Source organism: Lissotriton helveticus, chromosome 10 (assembly GCF_964261635.1).
Source record: "Lissotriton helveticus chromosome 10, aLisHel1.1, whole genome shotgun sequence".
NCBI lineage: Eukaryota > Metazoa > Chordata > Amphibia > Caudata > Salamandridae > Lissotriton > Lissotriton helveticus.
The window spans coordinates 340536652-340558752 of NC_136071.1; the positions used below are offsets into that span (position 1 = coordinate 340536652).

The following is a 22101-nucleotide window of genomic DNA, read 5'->3' on the forward strand; positions in this document are numbered from 1 at the left end:
CTAAAGTGCCGACCGTGGAACCAGGAGACTGGAGTAGTATTCCCGGCTTCTGCACTGGACCGCACTATTGACCCTGAGCGAAACAGTTTCTCTCTCGGGTACCTGTTGAATTAGCTGATGAATCTGAGGCCGCTCACCTGATCGAGCACTAAGAGTTTCACCAAAGTATGCAAAGGCCTTTAGGTTTAACTAGCTGGCGATTTGGTGCTGTGCCCGTGCGCTTTTAGGTCAATGCGCAAGCGCATTGACCTAAAATGCGCGTGCACATCATCAAATCGCCATCTGTTCCCTCAGCCGCACTCCTCCCACACCTTTGAAGTGAAGAGCTTCACTTCAAAGGCCCCTGCTGCTTCACACCCTCATCGCCGCTCTCCCTGCTCCGCCCCCTCCCCTGCCCGTCGTGTCGCATTTCTCCTCCCCCCTCCCCGCCTTCCTCCCCCAGATGCTTCTGAGGGCGCCTGTTCTGTGCACTTTCCTCCTCCTGCACTGGCACACACGACACTTGCATCTCAACAGATGTGTTCCAAGGGCACAGTGCACGTCCCCCTCCCGTGTGTTTTCTTTTGTTAACATTGCGTAATTGCTCATATTCGAGCATTGTTTAATGATATTTATCATAAGTTTACATTTTTTACCATCAACATGTTTTTTTTTATACAGCCCACGCCGAGACTCAAACCTGGTTCACCAGGGCTAAAGTCGGCAGCTCTGTCTGTTCCGTTGCAGGCACAGTTACGCACTCCCCCCCGGCCCCCTCCCTCCCCCCAACCCTGACTCATTAGATGCTTCCGAGGACTTCTGTTCCGTGCACTCCCCCTTCCTGAATTGGCGCACAAGGCATTTGCATCTCGTCAGACGCAGGTGCGGTGCACTTACCCCTCCCGCTTGTTCTCTTCTGCTCACATCGTGCAATTGTGCATTTTCAATTTTTTTTAAATAATTATTATAATTTTAAGCAGGAAATGTTACCATTGATATGGTTTTTATACAGTCCTCTCAAACCTGGTTCCCCAGGGACACAGTCGGAAGCTTTGTTTGTTACACTGCAGACACAGTTACACACTTCCCCTCACAGCTGCAAGCCGGCCGGCCATGCTTTCAGTTTCACGGCCGGCCGGCCGTGTCTTCTTTTCTTTTTTCATTCATTAAAAGAATGCGCTCACAGCTGCAACGGTCTGCGCCCTCCATCACTGGTAATCTCCTCATCTCTTGCCCACAACGAATGGATAACCAAAATGTATAAAACCGCCTCATGAGTGCTGCAAAGCCCACGGCCCCCCTCCCCTCCGACAAACTTTAAGAAATCCAGGAATGCTGCTGATTTCATCTCAGTCGTTAAGAGCTCGCAGCGTCTCAGAACCAGCTTGCTTTTTTTTTTTAGTCATGCCATAAGTATGCGCTATATCCACCACCACATCCACTTCCACCACATCCACCACCACATCCACCATCACCACCACATCCACCATCACCACCACATCCACCACACCCACCCCGCATCCACCACATCCACCACCGCATCCACCACCACCACATCCACCACCACACCCACTCCGACTTCCACCATTACATCCAACGACACATCCACCACTACATCCAACGACACATCCACCACTACATCCAACGACACATCCACCACATGCACCACCACCTCATCCACCACCGCATCCACCACACCCACCACCACCACATCCACCACACCCACCACCACCACATCCACCACCACTTCCACCACCACTTCCACCACATGCACCACCACATGCACCACCACATGCACCACCACATGCACCACCACATGCACCACCACATGCACCACCACATGCACCACCACTTCCACCACCACCGCATCCACCACCACCGCATCCACCACATGCACCACCACATCCACCACCATCGCATCCACCACATCCACCACCATCGCATCCACCACCATCGCATCCACCACATCCACCACCATCGCATCCACCACCATCGCATCCACCACCATCGCATCCACCACATCCACCACATCCACCACCATCGCATCCACCACCACCACATCCAACACATCCACCACCGCATCCTCCACCGCATCCACCACCACCACATCCACCACCACATCCAACACATCCACCACCACATCCAACACATCCACCACCACCGCATCCACCACCAGCACCGCATCCACCACCAGCACCGCATCCACCACCACCACATGCATCCACCACCGCCGCATCCACCGCCGCATCCACCGCCGCATCCACCGCCGCATCCACCACCACATCCACCACCACATCCTCCACCACCACATCCACCACATGCACCACCACATCCACCACCACATCCACCACATGCACTACCACATCCACCACCACATTATTTACAAAATTAAAAGCCATTGTTATTTGTAATATCAATACATCTAAGTCACGTAAATACAACACACATTGCATTACAAATGCTATAGGTGTCACATTTGTGAAAGTTAAAACTATTGACATTGTAACTGACAAAGCTATTAATTTTGCTATTTTCAAAACCAACACATAAATAAAAAAAGTGTCATTTACAATACCAATCGATCAAACTTTCCTAATGCCAGACCTATTGCATTTCCAATGCTTGTTTTCTAAACAAGTTTGAGGTGACCTCAGAATTCCTTGATAGCTAAAATCCAGTGCACCTGGTTGATTTGGAATGTAGAGCATGCACATGCTTTCACAGTTGTAAGGTTCTTAACATCAGTGTATGTATGACTGCCTGGCCCCCATGGTCCTTGCATTAGTGGGAATCAAGATCATGTCCGTTATATTTGCTCACTATAGATATAAAGCCTTCTGCAAATTCATGCTTTGACAGAAAATAACCCTACCACCAAATGCAAGCCCTACCATAAAAATGATTCCCAAAAATTAATTAAAAATTACATCTCACTGGCTATGCTGTGGCAAACACTAGAAGAGGACACCTGAAATATTCCTATTAATCCCAGGTGTGAATCTGGTAAATAGCAAAGATAGCTGTCCAAAAGTTGAAAAAATGTCACAATACATCGGCACATGCAACCATGTCTTGGAGGTGAAACAACCGTGAGAGTTGCACACAGGTGCCGCTTAAATCTGCTTTTGTATGGCATAAAGTGAGTGGCCTGACTCAAAGATGGGCACCTTAAAGTCTTGTGAGGGTGGTGCTTTTGTTGAACTTCAGAGATTTCAGGAGACTGCCACCTTGGGATCATGGTTTCCAAATTTGGATAGCACTTTTAAAGTCGGACTTGTATACAAGAAATGACTAAAACCTAAAAAAGTAAAAAATATTGCTTTCTTTATTGCAACGCAAGTATAGCACAAGTAATTTAATGTGATTGTTTAATTTTAAGCAGTAAATAGTCCCCAATGCTCTTCAGTTAAACCACTCTATTGGAGGTAGCAAGTTATATCTTAATACCCAATAGCATCCAGCGACAGTTGCACTGCTCTGACTTAGCCATTGTCTTGAGGATTCTATAATCACATATGGGTTGGCAAAGGATGGTCTGCAAAAGCCTGTTGTAATGAATGGACCAAAGCCCACTTTAAGCATATTAAAGACCATGTCTAACAGCTTTGCTGTCAAAATCCAGACATAGAGAGAGAGAGTACACAGATCTGCCGTACAAAAGTTAACAGGACCTCTTCTATTTAACCTGAGCCAAATGGCACATGATATGCCCTTTTGAAAATTGTATGAATTAAAGAATGTTGCCATTTTTTTGTGCTTATAGCTGGCAGAACTTTTGACAACTTAATGGCTTTAATGCTGTGCTTAAGGGCATCTGGGGATCTTTCTGATCAGATTAATACATTATTTGCGAGGTGATTAAAGTGCTGGCATATCAGCTGCAAGACTTTGGATAATGTGATAGAATCTTGCCTGTGTTCTGTTGCACGTTTGTGCATGGTGTATTGGTGGCAAGCGTTGTTAGGTAATCCATTAAGTTGGGCAATAAATCCTCCAACCCTCCTCAGGGCAGCGCAAAGCAAATAGACCCCGCCTGCCTCACAAAACACAGGAAATGTTCTTGCACCGTTGTCCGTTTATTGGCAGGCCAAGGCAAAATGCAGACGCAGTGTCACGTCTTGGAACAAGCTTCTTCTGCCCCTCATGGATAGTCCCAGGAGAATATATAGGGCAGAAAGTGCAGTCATCAGTAAAAATCATAAGATGTGGCCAAGGCCAAATACGGTTGTACATATACAAATGGGAAGCGTTATGCAGGCCCAGGACAGAGAGCAATATAAGGGCACAAGGGACCAGAAATCCAGTTTAAGCCAACCTGCAAGACTCGGAGGCTTTTCACAGCTGTTAACCCATGACGTGTCAAAGAGGGCAATACAGGGCATGGGGTCAAGCTTTAATAGAACTGTAAGGGGAGGGGGTGTTCAGGAGCACTGAGCAAGCAGCTTGGTCCGCACGGTTAGCTCAGTAGGTCTGAGATAGTGTGGAGGAGAATATGGGATTGATTCACTTATTTGGCTGATGCAAACATATAGATGTATGTTTCCCCCCACAAGCGCAAGTCGTGATGGCTGGCTAAATGGCCTAGTTGGATGTATGCATTGTGGTTTCTGTTAGATTTTGGCCACTTGAAATGCAGTATTTGTTAATACTTGGTGGAAGGTGTTTGGTTTTCTTGCATGCTCATCTATGTCCGCAGTGGGTACTAGTGAGGTCAAAATCAATGAATGTAGTCCTATGTTGTTGTAGTTGCAGAACTCCGTTATTACTAGCCGAATTAAATACTTAGAAGCTTCCCACTATGCAGACTCCATACCTTATATACCTTTCTGACCATAGAAGGTAGCTTTGCCGTTTGTGGTGTTAAGGTATGAATGCTAACTTAATTATTGCATACTGGTAATTCACCAGTGAGGCACAAGTATAACATAATTGCTGTTGCCAGTGTACTTGACAATTTTCATTGAGCTGGTCTGGTCTTTTTGAAGTTAAACAATATTGATGGAACAATCATGACAGTTAAAGGTTTCCTATTGATGTATTGCCTTTTCTGAAATTATATTTGCTTAACTGAGTGGCAGGAATTTTGTTTGGCAACTGTGGAATTGCACACAGTCATAACCACTTTCTTTGTTCCTATGGTATCAACCCGAATGTTTTTCTATTTGAATAGCCCTTCTGATACCCCTAAGAAGAGGATGTGTTTGGACACTGGTGCCAGTTGGCAGAGGACTGTATCTTCAGATTCATCAGATGCAGGTTTGTTGGCACATTGCACAGCCTCTTTCTATTCAAAAGATAATGTAACAGTTTGGCACATGTATCTGTGTATAGCTTCATTAAATGTCCTTGGAGTGACTCCTCCAAAGGATGTGAATGTTGAGAATGTGATATTGAGCCTGTACGGAGGTTTAGCCATTGTGGTGCTTATTAAGACAATGTTTCATTCCCTTTAAAGTTGACGCCTCCAACCTTTCTGCAGTAAGGGCTACTTGCATTCAATGAAAATCACCCCATGCTGCTGCTAATAGAATATTAAAACTGTCCACATTGGACAAGATTACATTAGCGGCCACCACATGCAAGATGACCAGCAGTAATCACTTCAGTGAATCAAGCATGGTTGCCAGCAGTAGTAATAAAAATACTTTGTCAATGTGGATTGCTTTTACATGGGTAATACGTAACCACCATAGCTGTAATGCCCGGCACACCAAGTTATTGGTAATAATCCACTCCAAATATTGGCTCATGAGTTCTGAAAATGCACTATTTTTGTTCTAGAATATACACTTTTCAATTTCGGTAACCTTATATTCAGCCAAGCAAAAGCTTCTCATTTATTAGGCTTGACTACATGCAGGAGAGCTACTTATGGGTACATTGAGAGCTACCAGTAACTCTCAAACTACTCGTTGGAGTAGCCTGCTTTAAAAAAAAAAAAAAAAAAAGGATATGTAAAGTATTATAGCTTGACGGGCAGCATTCCCAGATATTCAAGAACTCGGTTCCTTTAATGCAGGGGTCTTCAACCAGTAGCTTGTGAGCTACTATAGCCCAGCTTATTAAATTAGAAAGCCTTTGCTTGGTTGAATTATTATACATATAAACAAATTGAAATTATACAACACTAATATTAGTAGCTCTCAATGAGTTTTCATTGAACATAAGTAGCTCCCAGTACAGAAAAGGTTGGAGACCCCTACTTTAATGGATCTAGCAGCCCATACTACATAGTTGTTTCAGTTCCCCCTCCTGTGGGTAAGATCTTTGTGCACGTAGTTCTGCCCTTTTAAGCCTTTCTGATGGTAAACTTTTAAGGTGAATCCACCCGTTTCTATGTCATTCAATAGTTAAGTGGATTTTGTACATGCTTTGGTGCCTAGAGCGATCTTCAGTCTGCAAATGGCATTTTTATCCACTTATTTTGTGACTTCAGTTCCTACTCCTGGCATGCCTTCGCTTTTAAGCACCCCTTTTGTGGAAACAGATCTGTAAAGGATCTTCTGACACCATGCTGCTTTTATGGTGCATCTCGGGTGGGTAGCATTGATGGAAGTGCTTTTATGTTGGATGTTTCAAAACAGTCTTGATGGGTGAGGGCATCAGACTGCCAAAAGGGAAGATTCCAGTAGGTAGTTGGCCTCCGATGCTGTTCTGAGTTGCAACCGCTCTAACTGCCATGGAAAAATACCTCCCTCTTATGAAGGGAGTTCAGAAAAAGATATCTGTTCTTGGCTCCTAATATTTCTGCTACTGCATTGTCCTGGGAGTACTAACATCCTTTAAGGGCAGTAGGTTGGCTGTGCAGACCTTATCTGCCTTTATGCAGAACAGTGTGTTGGTTCATTAGTCCAGTTGTCCTGTTTTGATTAACTTTGCGTTAGACTTCATCCTGTATAGTGTGCTCTCAAGTTTATATGTGGCGCAGTCTGGATCTTTGTGTTCTGTTTCAAGTGTCTGTGTAATTTTGTCCTTGCTGAAGTATTTAGAGGCTAGATATTAGATGGAATTGGCTAGTCATTGAAGTCTGTGGGAACCAGAGCATCTCTTTGCACCTTTTTTCTTTTTTATAGTCCTTAGATGATACTTTAGTGTCTTTCTGAAAAATGCTAAGCTGTTGTGTAAGGAGCTGTCAAACTACATTTTTATTTCTGTTGCAGGCCTTGGCCTTGACAGCCCACTGGACATAAAAGACATGGAGGAAACGTATGTAATTTTTTGTTTCCTATAGAAGTGTTAATGTGAGTGTTGTAAGTATGTGGGCTATACTATACATGTTTTACTTGTTGATGCTTTTTCTGAATCACTTTTATTTCTTTTATAGATTTGAAAAGGCGCTGCTTGAGTCAGGAAAAGTTATAAAGTGAGTTTATTAATGTTAGGCTTCAGGAAGTGGTGAACACTTTGTCCTGCTGCTGCTTATCCAGCAGACTGATTATGAATGTCCATTTATCCATTTTTGTTTTGTCAACTTTATCTCTATCTATATTTATTAAGTGTTTTGTGAAAAAGTAAAGCTGGAACTGGTATATATCCACATTTATTTAACTAAAAAATATGCAGCCACGCTTGAATGCCTGCCAGGTTTCAGTGATATGAACACCAAAAATCAAATCACATATATGAAAATATGCGCATTTCAGTATCAGCCTTGTGCATAGTTATTGTTTTAAACCTCTTTACTAAAATGCCTTTATTTTTTTTAAACCCCTTACCTATCAATCCTTACAGTTATTGGCCTGGCAGTCATGGCGAGGTGTCCTTGGATCTCTCTAAAAGCACACAATTTCTGTTTTTATCCACATTTAAAAATAAATACAGACAAGAAAATAAATGGTTTTCTGTCTATCTGTAAAAATGGAAAACACAGAGCCTAATTATGATCCGGGCCACTGGAATTATGTGGCAGGAGAGGGTCAAATTATGCGGCAGATTTGGGTAAATTATTTAGTATGAAAAGCCAAATTATGTAGCATTATTTGGCATATTTGAAATTGTATTACTTCCTTATTTAATCATTTTTCAACTTGGTAATAATCTGAGGATTGGTTACCAGTTTAACAAGCAGACATAATAAGCAACAAAGTTGACCAGTCCAGCTTTGCAAAGGTCCTTTGACTGCGCAGCAACTCTTGTTGTTGCATGTATAGTAACTTTTGAACCATTAGAGCTAGAAACTATTTTTTTTGCTAATCTGCAGAACATGCGGGAAATGGTGGATTTGGGGGCAAATGCAGCAACTCTATAATTTTGCGAAGATCGCAGCGAGCTCACAATCAAATAATTACAGTAGCCTTGATTATGATCTAGAGCTTTTATGGCTAGTTACAGACTGGCTTTGCTCGGATATTAAGGGATCGCTTTCTCTTAAACCTTTCCATCTGGCCTGGCCCAAAGGCCCTGCCAAATAAACGCTTTTCTGAAAAGAGTTTGTGTCCATTCCTTGTCTGTTGACAGGAGTACGAGCCGTTTCTCTCAATCTCTGGAATGTTCACAAGCCCTACGACCTGATTCTCCCTGTGCTCAACCGTGACCACCATTTGTGTAACCTGACCGCCAGACACTGTGGTGATCATTCAGAGATCCCGTTTTATAAAGCATTTTGTTAACGCATTGCAGAATTGAACAAATGGGGTTCATGGTTTTTTTCCTATTTTTTTCCTAGCATTAAATTGCCAATAAGAAGAATAAACTCCCTTCCAGTAAGTAACAAATTACAAAAATGCTTTTCTTGTGAGGGTTTCTCTAAGGATTGTGTGTGCCATTTTTTTCTTCTTGTTTTTCTCCGGTGTGAATGGAAAAATGTTTGAGTACCACGGACCTAACAAGTTTAATACTTGAAGGTCTTTGGTGTGGGTGGGAAGTACACTATTGATGATCTTAGTTAATGAGCATGTATGTCCATTACCAATATCCATGTAGTCGCAATGAATAGTCTTTGGCAATTAGTGTTTTGCTTTCATGTGCAGTAATTTTATTTGTTTTATTTTTGCAGCAGAAACTCCTAGGCTCTAGTCCAGCTCTCAAGAGCAACCATTCTGAGGACTGTTTCTTTCATTCCAACCAAGACGATGAAAATAAGGAAAATGTAGGTTATGGTATATTTGAGTCTGAGAGCAAGTATTACTATGGTCCCTGCTCAAGGGTTTTATACATTCCACTGCACTTTATCTCTTTGTGCTTTGCAAATTTATGGGCAGAAGAGGCAGTGGTTTCTTTTTTACTTTTAACCTGATCGTGGCGAAATGTCAGTGAAACCGATTTGGACTTTGTACGTCCTGAAAACTAGATTAAGTGGCATGCAATTCACTGGAGGGATTTGACTCAAATCCTTGATCAAACAATTTGAGTGTTAAAAATGCACGTTTATTTACCTTATTTTAAAGTTAATTTCTGGTTAAATTGATCCTTGGGTGTATTTGTGTTGCTGTCTTGCAGGAGGCCTTCCAGTTTAAGATGCCAAGCAGGCCAGCTTCGCGGAACAATCTCCGCATTAGATTCTTGGGTGATTGTAAGGATCCCATCGTCCAAAGGCAGAACTCTGCACCCGCACGAATGGTACATAAATTGTTATATCAAATCATGACATTGCACATCACCTTATCGGACCAAGCTTCTTGAACCGCACAATTTTGTTTTTTAAGTAGCCTGTTAACTTCATTTTTCTGCATAGAAGTATGGGTACTATGTATTTGTGTAGATTACCTGCTTGGGTCACCACTTATAATGTACCTTCTGTCAATGATTCCTCTCCCATCGCTGATATGGAAAAGATTAGCCTGACTTTGACTTAAAATAGTTCTCATTACCCATGGTTGACGATTACCTGGTCTTGAGCTTTTTCTTGACCGTTTGGAAAAGCCCTTCCATTTTCCAAACATCCTCTAAAATTGTCTGCTACATCAACTGTAGTTACATTTGTACGTCCGTTTTGTCAAAATGCTTGTGTAGCGAACTGTACTCAGTGAGTCAATGGGTAAACTGATGCTTTTCTTCACAAACTAGTTCCCTAGTTCGGAGAGAAGTGAAGCTGAGCCGGAGAAGTTTACTCGCATCCTTTTGCATAAGTCGTCACTGACTTCCTCAGTGAATGATGATGAGGATGATGGATTTCTAGAGCTCCTTGACAATGAGGATTTTGAGGTACAATATATATTTTTTCTTTTAGCCTAAACGAGTCGTATAGGTGTTTTGTTACTAAAGACCATTCCCCTATTGTTGCGTAAACCTGCTCAGCAGGCTAGGTTATTTTAAACCTTGTAGGGACCTGCTGGTGCAGAATCACCTGCTTTGGAAGGATTTATTGCCCTGGCAAATTATGTCCATTATACCTCTGCACTGTACTTTGTCATTACCTTTCAGTGACCTGGTTCAACTTGAGTATGCAGTTCTGACAACTATAGTAGCGCTATACTTGGACCAGTAGTTATTAGAACATTTGGCATGAATTGGATTGGCCTGGTCAGAGGTATTTTCTTCTGCCATTCTGATTTGCTACTTAGTGTCTCAATGCTTCAGAGTGTGCACATTCAGACCCTCTTGTTTTGTACACCCGTTTAACCTCCTTGTTCACGGTGCCTTCTACGTTTTTCAACTGATTATTTTTAGTTTGTTATTGTAGAACATTCTGTAGTAGCCGTAGTTCCAATGCTTCAGTAACATTTGTCTATATGAACTTGTTTTATACCAGTCATCCGCAAACCCCCCTACTGTCCTTATTCAGACTATGAATTTGAATCTGCTAGTATTGATTTTATGATGGGTGTTTTTTCTTATTTACCTCAGAATGATGCACCGCCTGGCATGTCTAGTCTCTGGACTGCTCCCTTAGTAATGAAAGAGGCCACAAATCAAGTAAGTGATTATCAGTCACTGTCATTTGTTTCAGCTGCTTATAAGAGTGATCGTATACAAAAATGTGCCCCTGTTAGACCTAACCCGATAAATGTATTGTGATGGCATTTGCTCTGTTCAGCCTATGGGTCACAAAGGCGTTGAGAAAAGCATGCGAAATGCCTTTTCCAATAGTTTTATGACTGTATTGCCTTTGCTGCTCATTTCCGATACAGAACTATTGGCTGTGACTAAATGGTGCATATCATTAGGTCATAGCAAGACTGCGTGGGATGCATTCTTATCAATTTGATAACCTAGGAGTAAACCTGATTCTTTGATATTAGTTTGTTCATTAATAGCTCGTCATGCATGTGCTATTTGTATAGTGTGAACGTAGCCAAAAGGCAGAGGAGCTCTGTACTTGGTCTATGGTCCGCATACTATTAACAAGTGATAGGAGAGAACTGAATTCCGGGAGAGCGGTGTACTGTTACTGCACTGTGATATTCGTACTGCATATTTACCCAAATCTAGTTTGCAGACTTTATGGTCAGTTTGTTTATTGATTGCTTCCCCCTTGCATCTCACACATAACATAGGCCCAATTTCTTTTAACTTGTTGATTTTATTAAACGCTAGTCTGATTTTTATGGCAGCTTTAAGCAACTAGCTTAAAACACTCTGTTTCTCTGAAGTTTGTACCCATTACCTTGTTCCCTAATGCTGTGCTGTTAATCTAGAATCATCTGAGCAACAGCCCTTGCTCTGCATCTATATTGAGTCAAAAACCGGTGCTAAAGCGTGTGGAGAGACCTGCAGAGGACCAACCTGGAAAAAGTAAGCGAAGAAAGAGCATGTTCGATGTCTCTCTCCAAGAAGAAATGGAGCCTGAAGCTAAGGTTAGTCTGTGCTTCCTGAGGTTTGGTCTGTGCATCACCCATTTGCTTTCCTGTAGTCTGGCTGTACTGTGACAGTCTCCTCCCCCGGGTCCCAATTGGGTGCGAGCAGGAGATGGTTGGGATTTCACCACAGCCGTCGGATCTACTTGAGTCCACTTCAGGTACTTTTTCATTTTCTCTCTGATACTTGTGTGTTTTTTTTGTACGTGGTTAGTAAGTCTGGTAGGCCAGATTTTTTTCCCACAGTTACCCTCCCTTCCTCATGTCAGGTGTAGGAAGCTGGCTCTGTATATACCATACCAAAATTAGGTATAGTGTGCAGAGTCCAGTGGAACCCCAAGGTTAGGCAGAGGTAAACGTAGATAGCACCTTACTCTCTATTTGTGGTAGTGTGGGTGAGCAGTAAGGCTTTATCAGAGGGTAGTGTTAAACATTTGTTTAAGACACTCAATCAGCAAATGATTGTCACACACTCAAAGACTGAACTCAGACCGATTTTGTTTGTATAAAAATATTCTTGGAGTTATTTTATTTCCTTGAACCAAGCAAGCCTGGCACAGGTAAGTGATATACACTTTGCAGTAATACAGTTTGAATTACAGTTGTATATATACTTTGGTTTGATTACAGTAGAATTACTGGTAATGCAATGCTTTGAAATATTGTACTGGCCTGTGGCCAGAGAGGGTCCAAACAGGGGTATAAGGTAGTTTTGGGGAAAAAACACAGGCCCTGGGAACCTGATTTGCAGGGACCCGGGCACATCAAGTCAAAGTGCATCAGTAGTCTGGCAGAAAGTGGGGAGGTTACTGCAACAGAATCACAGCTTCCTACATCATGGCATTCAATTTCATAGCTGTGCATGTCACCCCAGTTCTGTCTCGTAAACTTGGTGCTGTGTCAACACCACTTTTCCTGTTCGCCCATTTTGTAAAGGAGAACACTACTTATCCAGTACCATCTTAAAACAGGTTTTAAAATTAATATTTAGTGGGGAGTGTGATATGTACATACTGCTGGTATGTCTTCTGCCTTGTAGTAGTTCATGGCCTTCTATGACCAGTCTGATATCTTGAAGTGGAGAGATTGCAGTCTATTATAATTTTCAGTTCAACTTTATTTTATGCTATGCATGACAGTGTTAATTTTTTTCACTTCCTTTCAGAATCAAAGACTGCTCCGGTCAAAGTCTTTTTCCCATACTGAGATAGAGAATGTTCTAGACTGTGATCAGAAGGATCTTGTAGGTGATTTCTCACAGGTAAGCCAGTTATAGATATATATATATATATAACTCTATATTCTGAACTTTTGTTAAAATAGGACCCCAAGAACAAGTTTGCTTACGTGCTTTGAAGCACTGTTTCTGGAAGTGAACTGACAACTTGTTTCAGTTTTCTTTTATATTACTATCCTTTTCAGTGAATGGTTTGTCGCACCAATCCAGTATAAATGTTCTCTTGCCTGGGAAATGTTTGTACAGCCATTATTTTTGATGTGCAGGAGGCTTGAGCTAAACTCTTTTTCCTTTGGTATGGCACATATTTTATTCTTAAGTAAAATGAGACTTGAGTATTTTGGGGACTTGACAATGAGAATATTTTGTCCTCTACTAAAGCTTTTAAGTTGTGACTCCTGGTTGGATAATTTAAATCATATTCTTAGTTTGACTGTTTAGAGTAGAATTTCTTAACACCCTTTTGCTAACCTAAGTAGCACATTTCAAATACCAAACAAACACAACCAGACCTTGTCATGAGTTTCTGGCTCCCCTCCTAAATAATGGATCTTGATTGAATGCAGTCCGAAAGCGTATGGGTCTCAATTAGTACGACAAAGTGACAAAATCTAACTTAATATTATAGAATTATTCTGTAGAACATGTTGTGACTTTCACTTGGAAATACTGTTCTCCTAAAATCATTGATTAATTTGTGGTGGTGATTGTCGAGGTTCGGGACCATCTTTTATTTTTGGATACTGGAACTTCTTTTTCATCATGAGAATTTGACAGAGCAGGTGAAAGTGAAGGCAGCTCAAGATAGGAAAATAATGCCAATAGGAGAAAGTAGGGTTAGAGAAGAATTTGCAATGGTGAGAAAGTGTAAGATGGTGGAAAAGGCATGAAACAGAATGGAGATTTGGTTGCATTGGCATAAGGCAACACAACATTTGGTAGCTCTGCGAAAGAAAAGTGCCCTTGTGCTTTGTTTTCTAATAAATTAAGCACTGCTAAAAACCATTTGTAGCAGTAATATTATATATGGTTTTCTTTTAGGTTTACTTGTTACCTACTACGGATGGAAGGCACCAGGATTTAAAATACATCACTCCTGAAATGGTAATTGTTCTGAGACTAATCAGTAATTGATTTTCTGTGCATGTTTAACCAGTTCATGGACCATGCACCCAGCAACACCACAGACTTGACTAAACGGCCACTCCAGCAGAGAGATGAAGCAGGTGAAACAAAGGACCACAATTAGTTGGTTAGGCAGCAGGAAAACCGAAAATGGAGTGCAACCAAAGGTCTTATATTGATAGTGCCTGCTCAGTGTAGATTAATGCCATGCCTAATTATTTCATGTGCTGGAGGATAGGCCAATTCCTGGTGGTGGTTAAAGTTGTTTTTTCAGGAAAATAATTATAAAAAGTGGACACAGTGCAATTTTCAAGCTTTGCAGTGTTCACCTATGGGAGAAAAGCAAGAATGCAGTTTTCACAGGTAAGTACACGACTTGCAAATCCAGTCTTTGGGGTTTGAGGTCAGCCCCGGGTAAGATTCAAGTTGGGACCAAAGGTGCACCACCAGCGGCACAGTGGTGGCTGGGTGCGGAGGTCACCGTCTAGGTTGGACACCCAATATTTAATTAATGGCGACTGGGGGTGATTGTAGATGGTGCTGCTCACAGGTGAGAAAAGCGGTGTTCAGGGTTCATCGCCTGGATTTAAGATAAGCACGGGGGGCTCAAGACAACACCAAACTTATACCCACAGTGGCAGCCGTGTGCCAACACTGCATCGGGCGCCTGTAGGAAAGCTGGCTCTGTATATACTATACCAAAGTGAGGTATAGTGCGCACAGAGTCCAGTGGAACCCCAAATGTAGGCAGAGGTAAAGTTTTCTATAGCACCTCACTCTCTAATTGTGATAGTGTGCAAGCTGGACGTTGAAAACCTTATTCATATCCTGTGCATATGCCGAAAACTCCAGGCTCAAAGAAACTTTTGGCTGCGTCCAATTTGGCTGCTTCTTAACATCAGTACTTGCCAAGAAGCATTAGACGCTTGCAGTTGGCGGCGCGTTTTGTTAAGTTTATTTCAGAAATTAATTCCCCCAACTTTGTCTTTTGACCCAGTCTGCGTCTGTTCCCCCGTCAGTGACATGATCTTCTGTCTTTTAATTTCCAGTTCCCTAGTGCTCGCAATTGATCTGTGTACCTTCTTTTTTTTCACTATGCAACGGCCATTTGCGCGAGTGCACTTTGCAATGATTTTAATTAATTGTGCAAATAAAAAACTTACTTACTCACTTACTTACTGTGATAGTGTGGTCGAGCAGTAAGGCAGTATCAGAGGACAGTGTTAAGCATTTGTTGTACACACACAGTCAGCAAATGAATTCACACACTCAAAGACAGAACTTCAGACCAATTGTTTTTGTTTAAAAATATTCTTTTTAGTTACTTTATTTTTCTATAGCCAAGCAAGCCTGGCACAGGTAAGCAATACATACTTTACTGTAGAAATGCAATCGGAATACAGTTTGAATGATAATTGTATATGCACTTTGGTTTGATTTACAGTATGGATGCAGAGAAATGCAATACTTAGTAAATGCATTCCAGAGACTTGAATAGGGTTTTTAGTAAAATAGCAGGTAAGTAACTTTTGAGATTACTAGGCTTACTCAGAGTAGTATACCTAGATACTACTCTGCCATTTCCTGAAAACAGGTAAGTAAAATCGTTTTTGTTTAATTATGCAATTTTAAATAATTTCTTTAGATTGTCAAACTCCACACTTAGAAATTTTTCACAGAAAAACAGTCAATGTTATCCTTTGAGGAAAATAGTGTTATTGGTTTTGAGGTAAGTATTTGGTAGTGGGAGTTGAGGTTCTGGGGATAGACTCGGGGGTCCCCCAGGGTCAAGGATGTACTCTACTCACACCCTCTGCGGCACTAGGGCGGCCTGGTGCAGTGTGCTATGGCCCAATGTTATCCAATGGTGGTTGGGGGCCTCCAGTTGGTGGCTGCTCACTAGCAGGCCACTTGGTTGTGGGAGCAAAGCTCCTGGACTTTCGCTCAGGGCAAATGGGTAAAAAAAAGTAGCACCAAAAGTGCACCCTCAGTGGCACTAGGGCGGCCGGGTGCAGGGTGCTGTTTCGACGTCGGGCGCCCTGTTTTCAATATGGAAGTTCCGGTTTGCAAAGGCACTGCAGACTTGGAGACGAAGGTCTTCTGGGTGCGACCACCACTTCGAGAGGTAAGTTGGGAAGTTAGGGGTTGGTTATGCACTGTCTGGGCACATAGGGCCGTGGGACGTCTGGTGCAGGGGGTTGCCTTTTGAGGTTGACTCTTCTTACCAGGACCTGGTCGTGGTTGTGGGGCCGTCTGGATTTAGACTGCTGGCGTCGGCCGGAGGCCTGTGGCAGGTCAGGGCTCACCGGATCTCGGGTCAGGATCGCCGGGGTGACCTCCTCGTGGTGTTTGCCTACTCGGGCCGTGGACGGCGGGTGCAGAGTGGTGTGGATTCACGGTTTCCGGCCAAGGCTAGAGGTTGCAGATGAACAAATCCAGTGTTCACAGGAGACAAAGTCTTTGTGATTGAAGGCAGGCAGGTCGTCCAGGGTTTTCGAGGTTGCTGGCTGCAGGTCACGCCAATATTTCGAAGGAGCAGGTTCGAGGGTGAGACAGGCCGGTAGGGCTGGGGCCAAGTCAGTGGGCATCTTCCTTTTGTTAGCTGCTGCACGGCTCTTCGGTCCTTCTTCTTCATCTGAAAGAAACACTTTACCGTAGAATATTCCCCAGGCGTCAGACTGGATCCAGAAAGTTTTTGTCCGCAGTACCCCTGCGCATTCGAAGGTGGCGTTGATCGGCTCTGCGTTCGGCGTCGTGGTCGCTGTGATGACGACACTGGAGCTACTTAGACACCGCCCTGGTGCTCTGACGTCAGTTCTTTCTTTTCCCGCACCAGCCATCGCATATCCGGAGAGAGCGGTACCTCAGTCATTTTTTGACTACTTTTTTTGAGCGACTTTTGTTAGGGATGCCTGGATTTAAGGCCTGCGATTCCTGTCACCGACTGTCTTTTGCCTGGAGCACGACCATGACCCCACATCGTGCTCTGACTCCCGATCCATGGTTCAGAAGACTTTGCGGGAGCGGTCTCAAGCTTCTGGAGCGTCGGCAGTTGGCTCCACTCTGAGGTCCCGGTCCAGAGGGAGGTCGAGGGACCGGCTGCGGAGCCATCATTCTTCAATTCGTCGAAGTTTTCGCACTTTGGGTCGGGTAATTCTAAGCGAAAGAAGAAGGCGAAGAAGCAGCATCGCTCTTCGCCATCACTTCGGCGGTCGACCGCCCGACCGAGGGACGCGGGCGGTGCCCATCCCGTGGCCCTGTGGACAGAGCCTGAAGAGTCTACTCCGGGCTTCCCTCCCTTTCCGGGACCCGGTCCGACTCCTGCCCAGTTTCGTACGTTATATGAGGCGATGTATGCTGATCCCGCCGGTGTGCCTCCGGGCCCCGCGGACTCTGCTCGGCTGGGTCCGCAGCGCCGACGGCCCCTGTTGGCTTCAGACCTGGGTCCAAATTGGCGCTGGTTGACCTCACGACACCACCACCGGCTTGCACCGCAGCCGCACAAGACGCCGGTCGAACCCACCCCCCACCCGGGCCTCCGCCGACCCCATCCGACTTCAGAGAACAGAACCAGTGCCGGACCCACATCGTTCCAGGGGTCCCTTATCAAGGGAATTGGACCCCAGAGGATGATGATGACTGGGAGGGTTCCCAGGACCCTTTAACTGACCAATTGGAGCAGGTCTGGAGAGAGGAACTGGGTGATGCCAGTGGGTGGACACTTCCCCAGATTTTGGCATGTTGTCTCCTCCTACCGTGGCTACGGAGGAGGGAGCATCATATGCAGTGATGTTACGGGGGCAGCCAAGGCCCTCTACCTTGAGCTCCCTACTGTGGCGGTTAGGACTAACCTAACTGAGGTGCTTCAGCCGGCAGCAAGCCCTTCGGAGCCCCTGCTGCCTTTTAACGAGACACTAACTGACATCCTTTTGGGCACCTGGTCCAGGCCCAACACTAGGCCTCCCGTGGACAGGATGGTCGCCGGCTCCGGCCGACCCCTCTTTCCTTTCCCAACACCCCACCCCTGAGAGTTTGGTGGTCCAAGCCTCTGCTTCCAAAAGCGCGTTCCTACTGCACCCCCGGAACGGGAATCCAAAAAGCTGGACCACCGTGGCAAGAATTTTTTTTCTTCCGTCAGCTTAGGACTGCGGACGATAAACACTCATGTCTTTTGGGCTGTTCCCACTCTCTGTGGGATTCGGTTGCGCTGGTGCTGCCCCATTGTCTGGAGGAGGCCCAAACAGTGCTCTCCCAGGCTGTTGCCCAGGGGAAGGATGCAGCAAAGTTTGCCATCCATTGTGGGCTGGACACCGCGAACTCTGGGCAGAACCATTTCCACGTCGGTAGCCCTCAGACCCCCACACCTGGATGAGATCCACTGGTTTTTCGGGCGATGTCCAGAACTCCCTCATGGACATGCCCTTTGATGGCCGCCGCCTTTTTGGCGACAAAGCAGACAACGCTTTAGAATGTTTCAATGATTCATGGGCTACAGTCAATTCCTTGGACCTCTTCAGCCGTCCAGCACAGTCTGCTTTTCGCCCCTTTCGTGGCTACTGAAGGGGCGCCCCACTACGTTCGGCCCAGGGCCATGGATTGCAGCAAGCTGCCCAAGCTTCGCGCTTACGTGGGAACTGCCGTCGCGGTTCAGGGGTGCAGCACGCAGGCCAGTCCACAAACACCCCCGCAGCAGCCTCTAAACCTTCCTAGTCTGATATTTCAGGCCCATCAAATGCCAGTGGGCGGCAGGATCTGCCATCACCTCCCCCACTGGTACACCATCATGTCTGACAGGTGGGTTTTGCAGATACTCCAAAGGGGCTACTCCCTCCCCTTCGACACTACCCCTTCCAGCCATGCCACCGCAATTACACCGCATGTCGGAGGATCATCTGGCACTTCTTCAACAGGAAGTTTCGGCTCTCTTGGCCAAGGGAGCGATCGAGCACGTTACTGTTCCAGAAGTAGGTCGTGGTTGTTACTCCCACTACTTTCTGGTACCCAAGAAGGACCAGGGTCTGCGTCCTATCTTGGATCTCAGGGACGTCAACTGCTTCCTTAGGAAGGGAAGTTAAAAATGTTGACGCTTGCTCAGGTCCTGTCTGCCCTCGACCCCGAAGACTGGATGGTAGCGTTGGGACTTGCAGGACGCCTGTTTTCACTTCCCCGTCCTGCCGGCCCACCGGCGTTACCCACGGTTCACGGTAGGCCACAAGCATTTTCAGTTCACTGTGCTTCCCTTTGGCTTTACCAGCTCCCCTCGGATGTTCACGAAAGTGATGGCTGTGGTCGTAGCTCATCTGCGCAGATCAGGGGTTTCAGTCTTCCCCCATCTCGACTACTGGCTGTTGAAGGCGGGCTTGCCCCAGACAGTTGTATCCCACCTCTAGACTACAGCTGACCTCTTGCATTTGCTGGGGTTCTCCATCAACGTGCCGGTCACACCTGATTTCCTCTCAGAAGCTCCTCTTCATCGGAGCGGTTCTGGACACCACGCAGTTTTGGGTTTATCTTCTCGAACAGAGAGCCCGGGATATTCGGGCTATGATTCCTATCTTTCAGCATTTTTCCCGGGTTTTGGTCAGGCTGACCCGGAGGTTGCTGGGCCTCATGGCATCCTGCTGGTCGGTCATGCCAGATGGCATATGCTGGCTCTGCAGTGGGACTTGAAGTTCCAGTGGGTGCAGTATATGGTCTGGAAGTTTGTCATTACGAACTCCACAGTACCATAATGGCTTTACTGAAAATTGGGAAGTTTAATAAGAAACTTCTCAGCACATTAAACCCACACTGATGCCAGTGTGGGATTTAATGCAAAATGCACTCTGAGGGCATCTTAGAGATGCCCACTGAAAAACCACCTGACTCTAGTGTCCTGGCTGACAGGCTGCTTGCCAGCTGCCACCCCAGACATGTTTCTGTATCCCTGGGTCTAGGGCCTCCCACTCTCAGGGTCCTAAAACAAAGAACATCTTGGGCAGAGGTGTCAAGCCTCCCCTCCCATGATGGGCCCAGTCCACGAAGGGGAAGCTTCAAAGCCTTGCCGCCTTTGTGAGATACCCTAGCCATTTGCTGCTCCCGCAGCTGGCCCCCACTGGTTCTGACCCCCCATTTAGGCGGGAAAACACAAATGGGAGAAGAGGTGTGCCCACCTTTGTGAACTCCTCCTCCCTTGTGAGGGAGGCAAGGCGAAGCACAGCGCTCAGTCCCCGTCATCTTGAAGATGGGGGTACCCAGCTAACCTGAGGCACTAATACCCCCCCCCCCCCCACTGGAGGGTGGTTTAATAGGGGTCGTACCCACCCCAAGGAAGGGACCCATTGGCCCCAACCTAACACCCCTAAATTTAGTATTTAGTGGCAACCCTGAAACTTGCCTCCTCCGACTAGAAGATATGAGAAGGACAGAAGAGCTGTGCTTAAAGAAGAGGACGCCACCAACTGACTTGGCCCCAGCCCTAGTGGCCTGTCCCAATCTCTACCTGCTCCAGCTAAATCCCAACTTGTCCAGCAGCCTCCCAGAACCCTGAGGACCTGCCCTGCCAAGTCTGACTTTGATTTGCTCACCAACAGATTCTGGCTGCGGCCAAATCTGCGAGTCTGCACCAGATGCCCATGGCCCGAGTTAGTGGCCAAACACCACAAGGAGGTCTCGCAGGCGATCCTGTCCTGGGTTCTGGTGATCCCTGATCTACCTCAAATCTCCACCCAATGTCTGCAGCCACTTTCTGGAGGATTCTTCCCCCCACCCCGACCAGAATCGGAGTTTGTAAGAAATACCCAACTCTAAAAGACGCCTCTGCACCTGATGCCCCACAGCCTTGGGTGGCCCAATCAATGGTGTCCCGGCATCCCAACTTACCTCTCCAAACGATGGTCGCTCCAGAAGATCTACATCACCAAACCTGCAGTGTGTGTTGCAACCGGAGAATCCAAATTGAAAACAGGGCACCCGACGCCAAAACAACACTCTGCACCCGGCTGCCGCTGTGGGTGCACCTTGTGTGCTAAATCGGATCCTCCTTTGTCCTGAGCTTAAATCCAGGAGCTTTGCTCCCACAACCTTGTGGACTGCTCGTGAGCAGCCGACAACGGGCGACCCCCTTTGCCCCTTTGGATAACATTGGACCTCAGCACCCACCCGCCCGCCCTAGTGCAGCTGAGGGTGTTTTGAGAGTGCATCCTTGACCCTGGGGAAACCCTTGTTCTAATCCCAGAAAACCAACTCCCAAAACAAAGTACTTGCAGATAACTTAATTTCCTCCCATGTGATTGCACTGCTTTTCTGTGAATAGTGTTCTAAGTTTGGAGTTGGAAAATTGTATGAAACCTTTAAACTGTATATGTGCAATAGCACACTGAGTAGAAAATGTAACTTAAAGTAATCTGAAAAGTAACTTACAAAGTAATCTCAATAGTAACTGAAAAGTAATTCCAGCTGTTTCATGAACAAGTGACTCTCCTGTAACCAATTCAGTTGCATTCAACTACATTCAAATTGTATTTAACTGCATTATTCTTGCAAAGTACTATTACCCATACCTATACCAGGCCTGGCTCTAGAAATCAAATACAACTGAATCATATTTTTATACAAAACAAATTGGTCTGAGTTCAGTCTTGAGTGTGTGACATTTCTTGCCTGAGTTTGTACAATAAATGCTTAACACTACCCTCTGATTAAGCCTTACTGCTCGCCCATGCTACCACAAATAGAGAGTAAGGTATTATCTACTTTTACCTCTGCCTACCTTTTGGGGTTCCACTGGACTCTGTGCACACTATACCTTACTTTGGTATAGTATATATAGAGCCAGCTTCCTACACTAACTCATTGATATCTCCTGGTTGGAGATGTACCTACACAATATTTCAAAGATAAACTGGTAAGTAAGCACAAATACACAGTGATCTCCAGGGGATTGACCAAACCATATACTAAAGAAGTAGAAAGCGAGCTGCGACTGAAGTTGGGACTTGGACCAGAAGATGCAGAGGAGCTGGGGGCACAAGGAACAACCTGAGG

General features: G+C 45.2%; 1 protein-coding gene across 6 annotated transcripts in view; it reads left to right on the forward strand.

Moving 5' to 3' along the window:
* Positions 1-22101, forward strand: part of CDC25A (cell division cycle 25A) — a 235362-nt gene that overhangs the window by 13867 nt on the left and 199394 nt on the right. For all 6 annotated transcript variants that reach the window (XM_078662497.1, XM_078662494.1, XM_078662492.1 and 3 more), the window contains exons 3-13: positions 5150-5235; positions 7140-7185; positions 7304-7342; positions 8645-8681; positions 8975-9067; positions 9418-9537; positions 9985-10122; positions 10765-10833; positions 11556-11714; positions 12880-12975; positions 13993-14055. In XM_078662497.1, coding sequence (XP_078518623.1) covers positions 5150-5235; positions 7140-7185; positions 7304-7342; positions 8645-8681; positions 8975-9067; positions 9418-9537; positions 9985-10122; positions 10765-10833; positions 11556-11714; positions 12880-12975; positions 13993-14055 — 946 coding nt within the window. The remainder of the gene's footprint in view (positions 1-5149; positions 5236-7139; positions 7186-7303; positions 7343-8644; positions 8682-8974; positions 9068-9417; positions 9538-9984; positions 10123-10764; positions 10834-11555; positions 11715-12879; positions 12976-13992; positions 14056-22101) is intronic.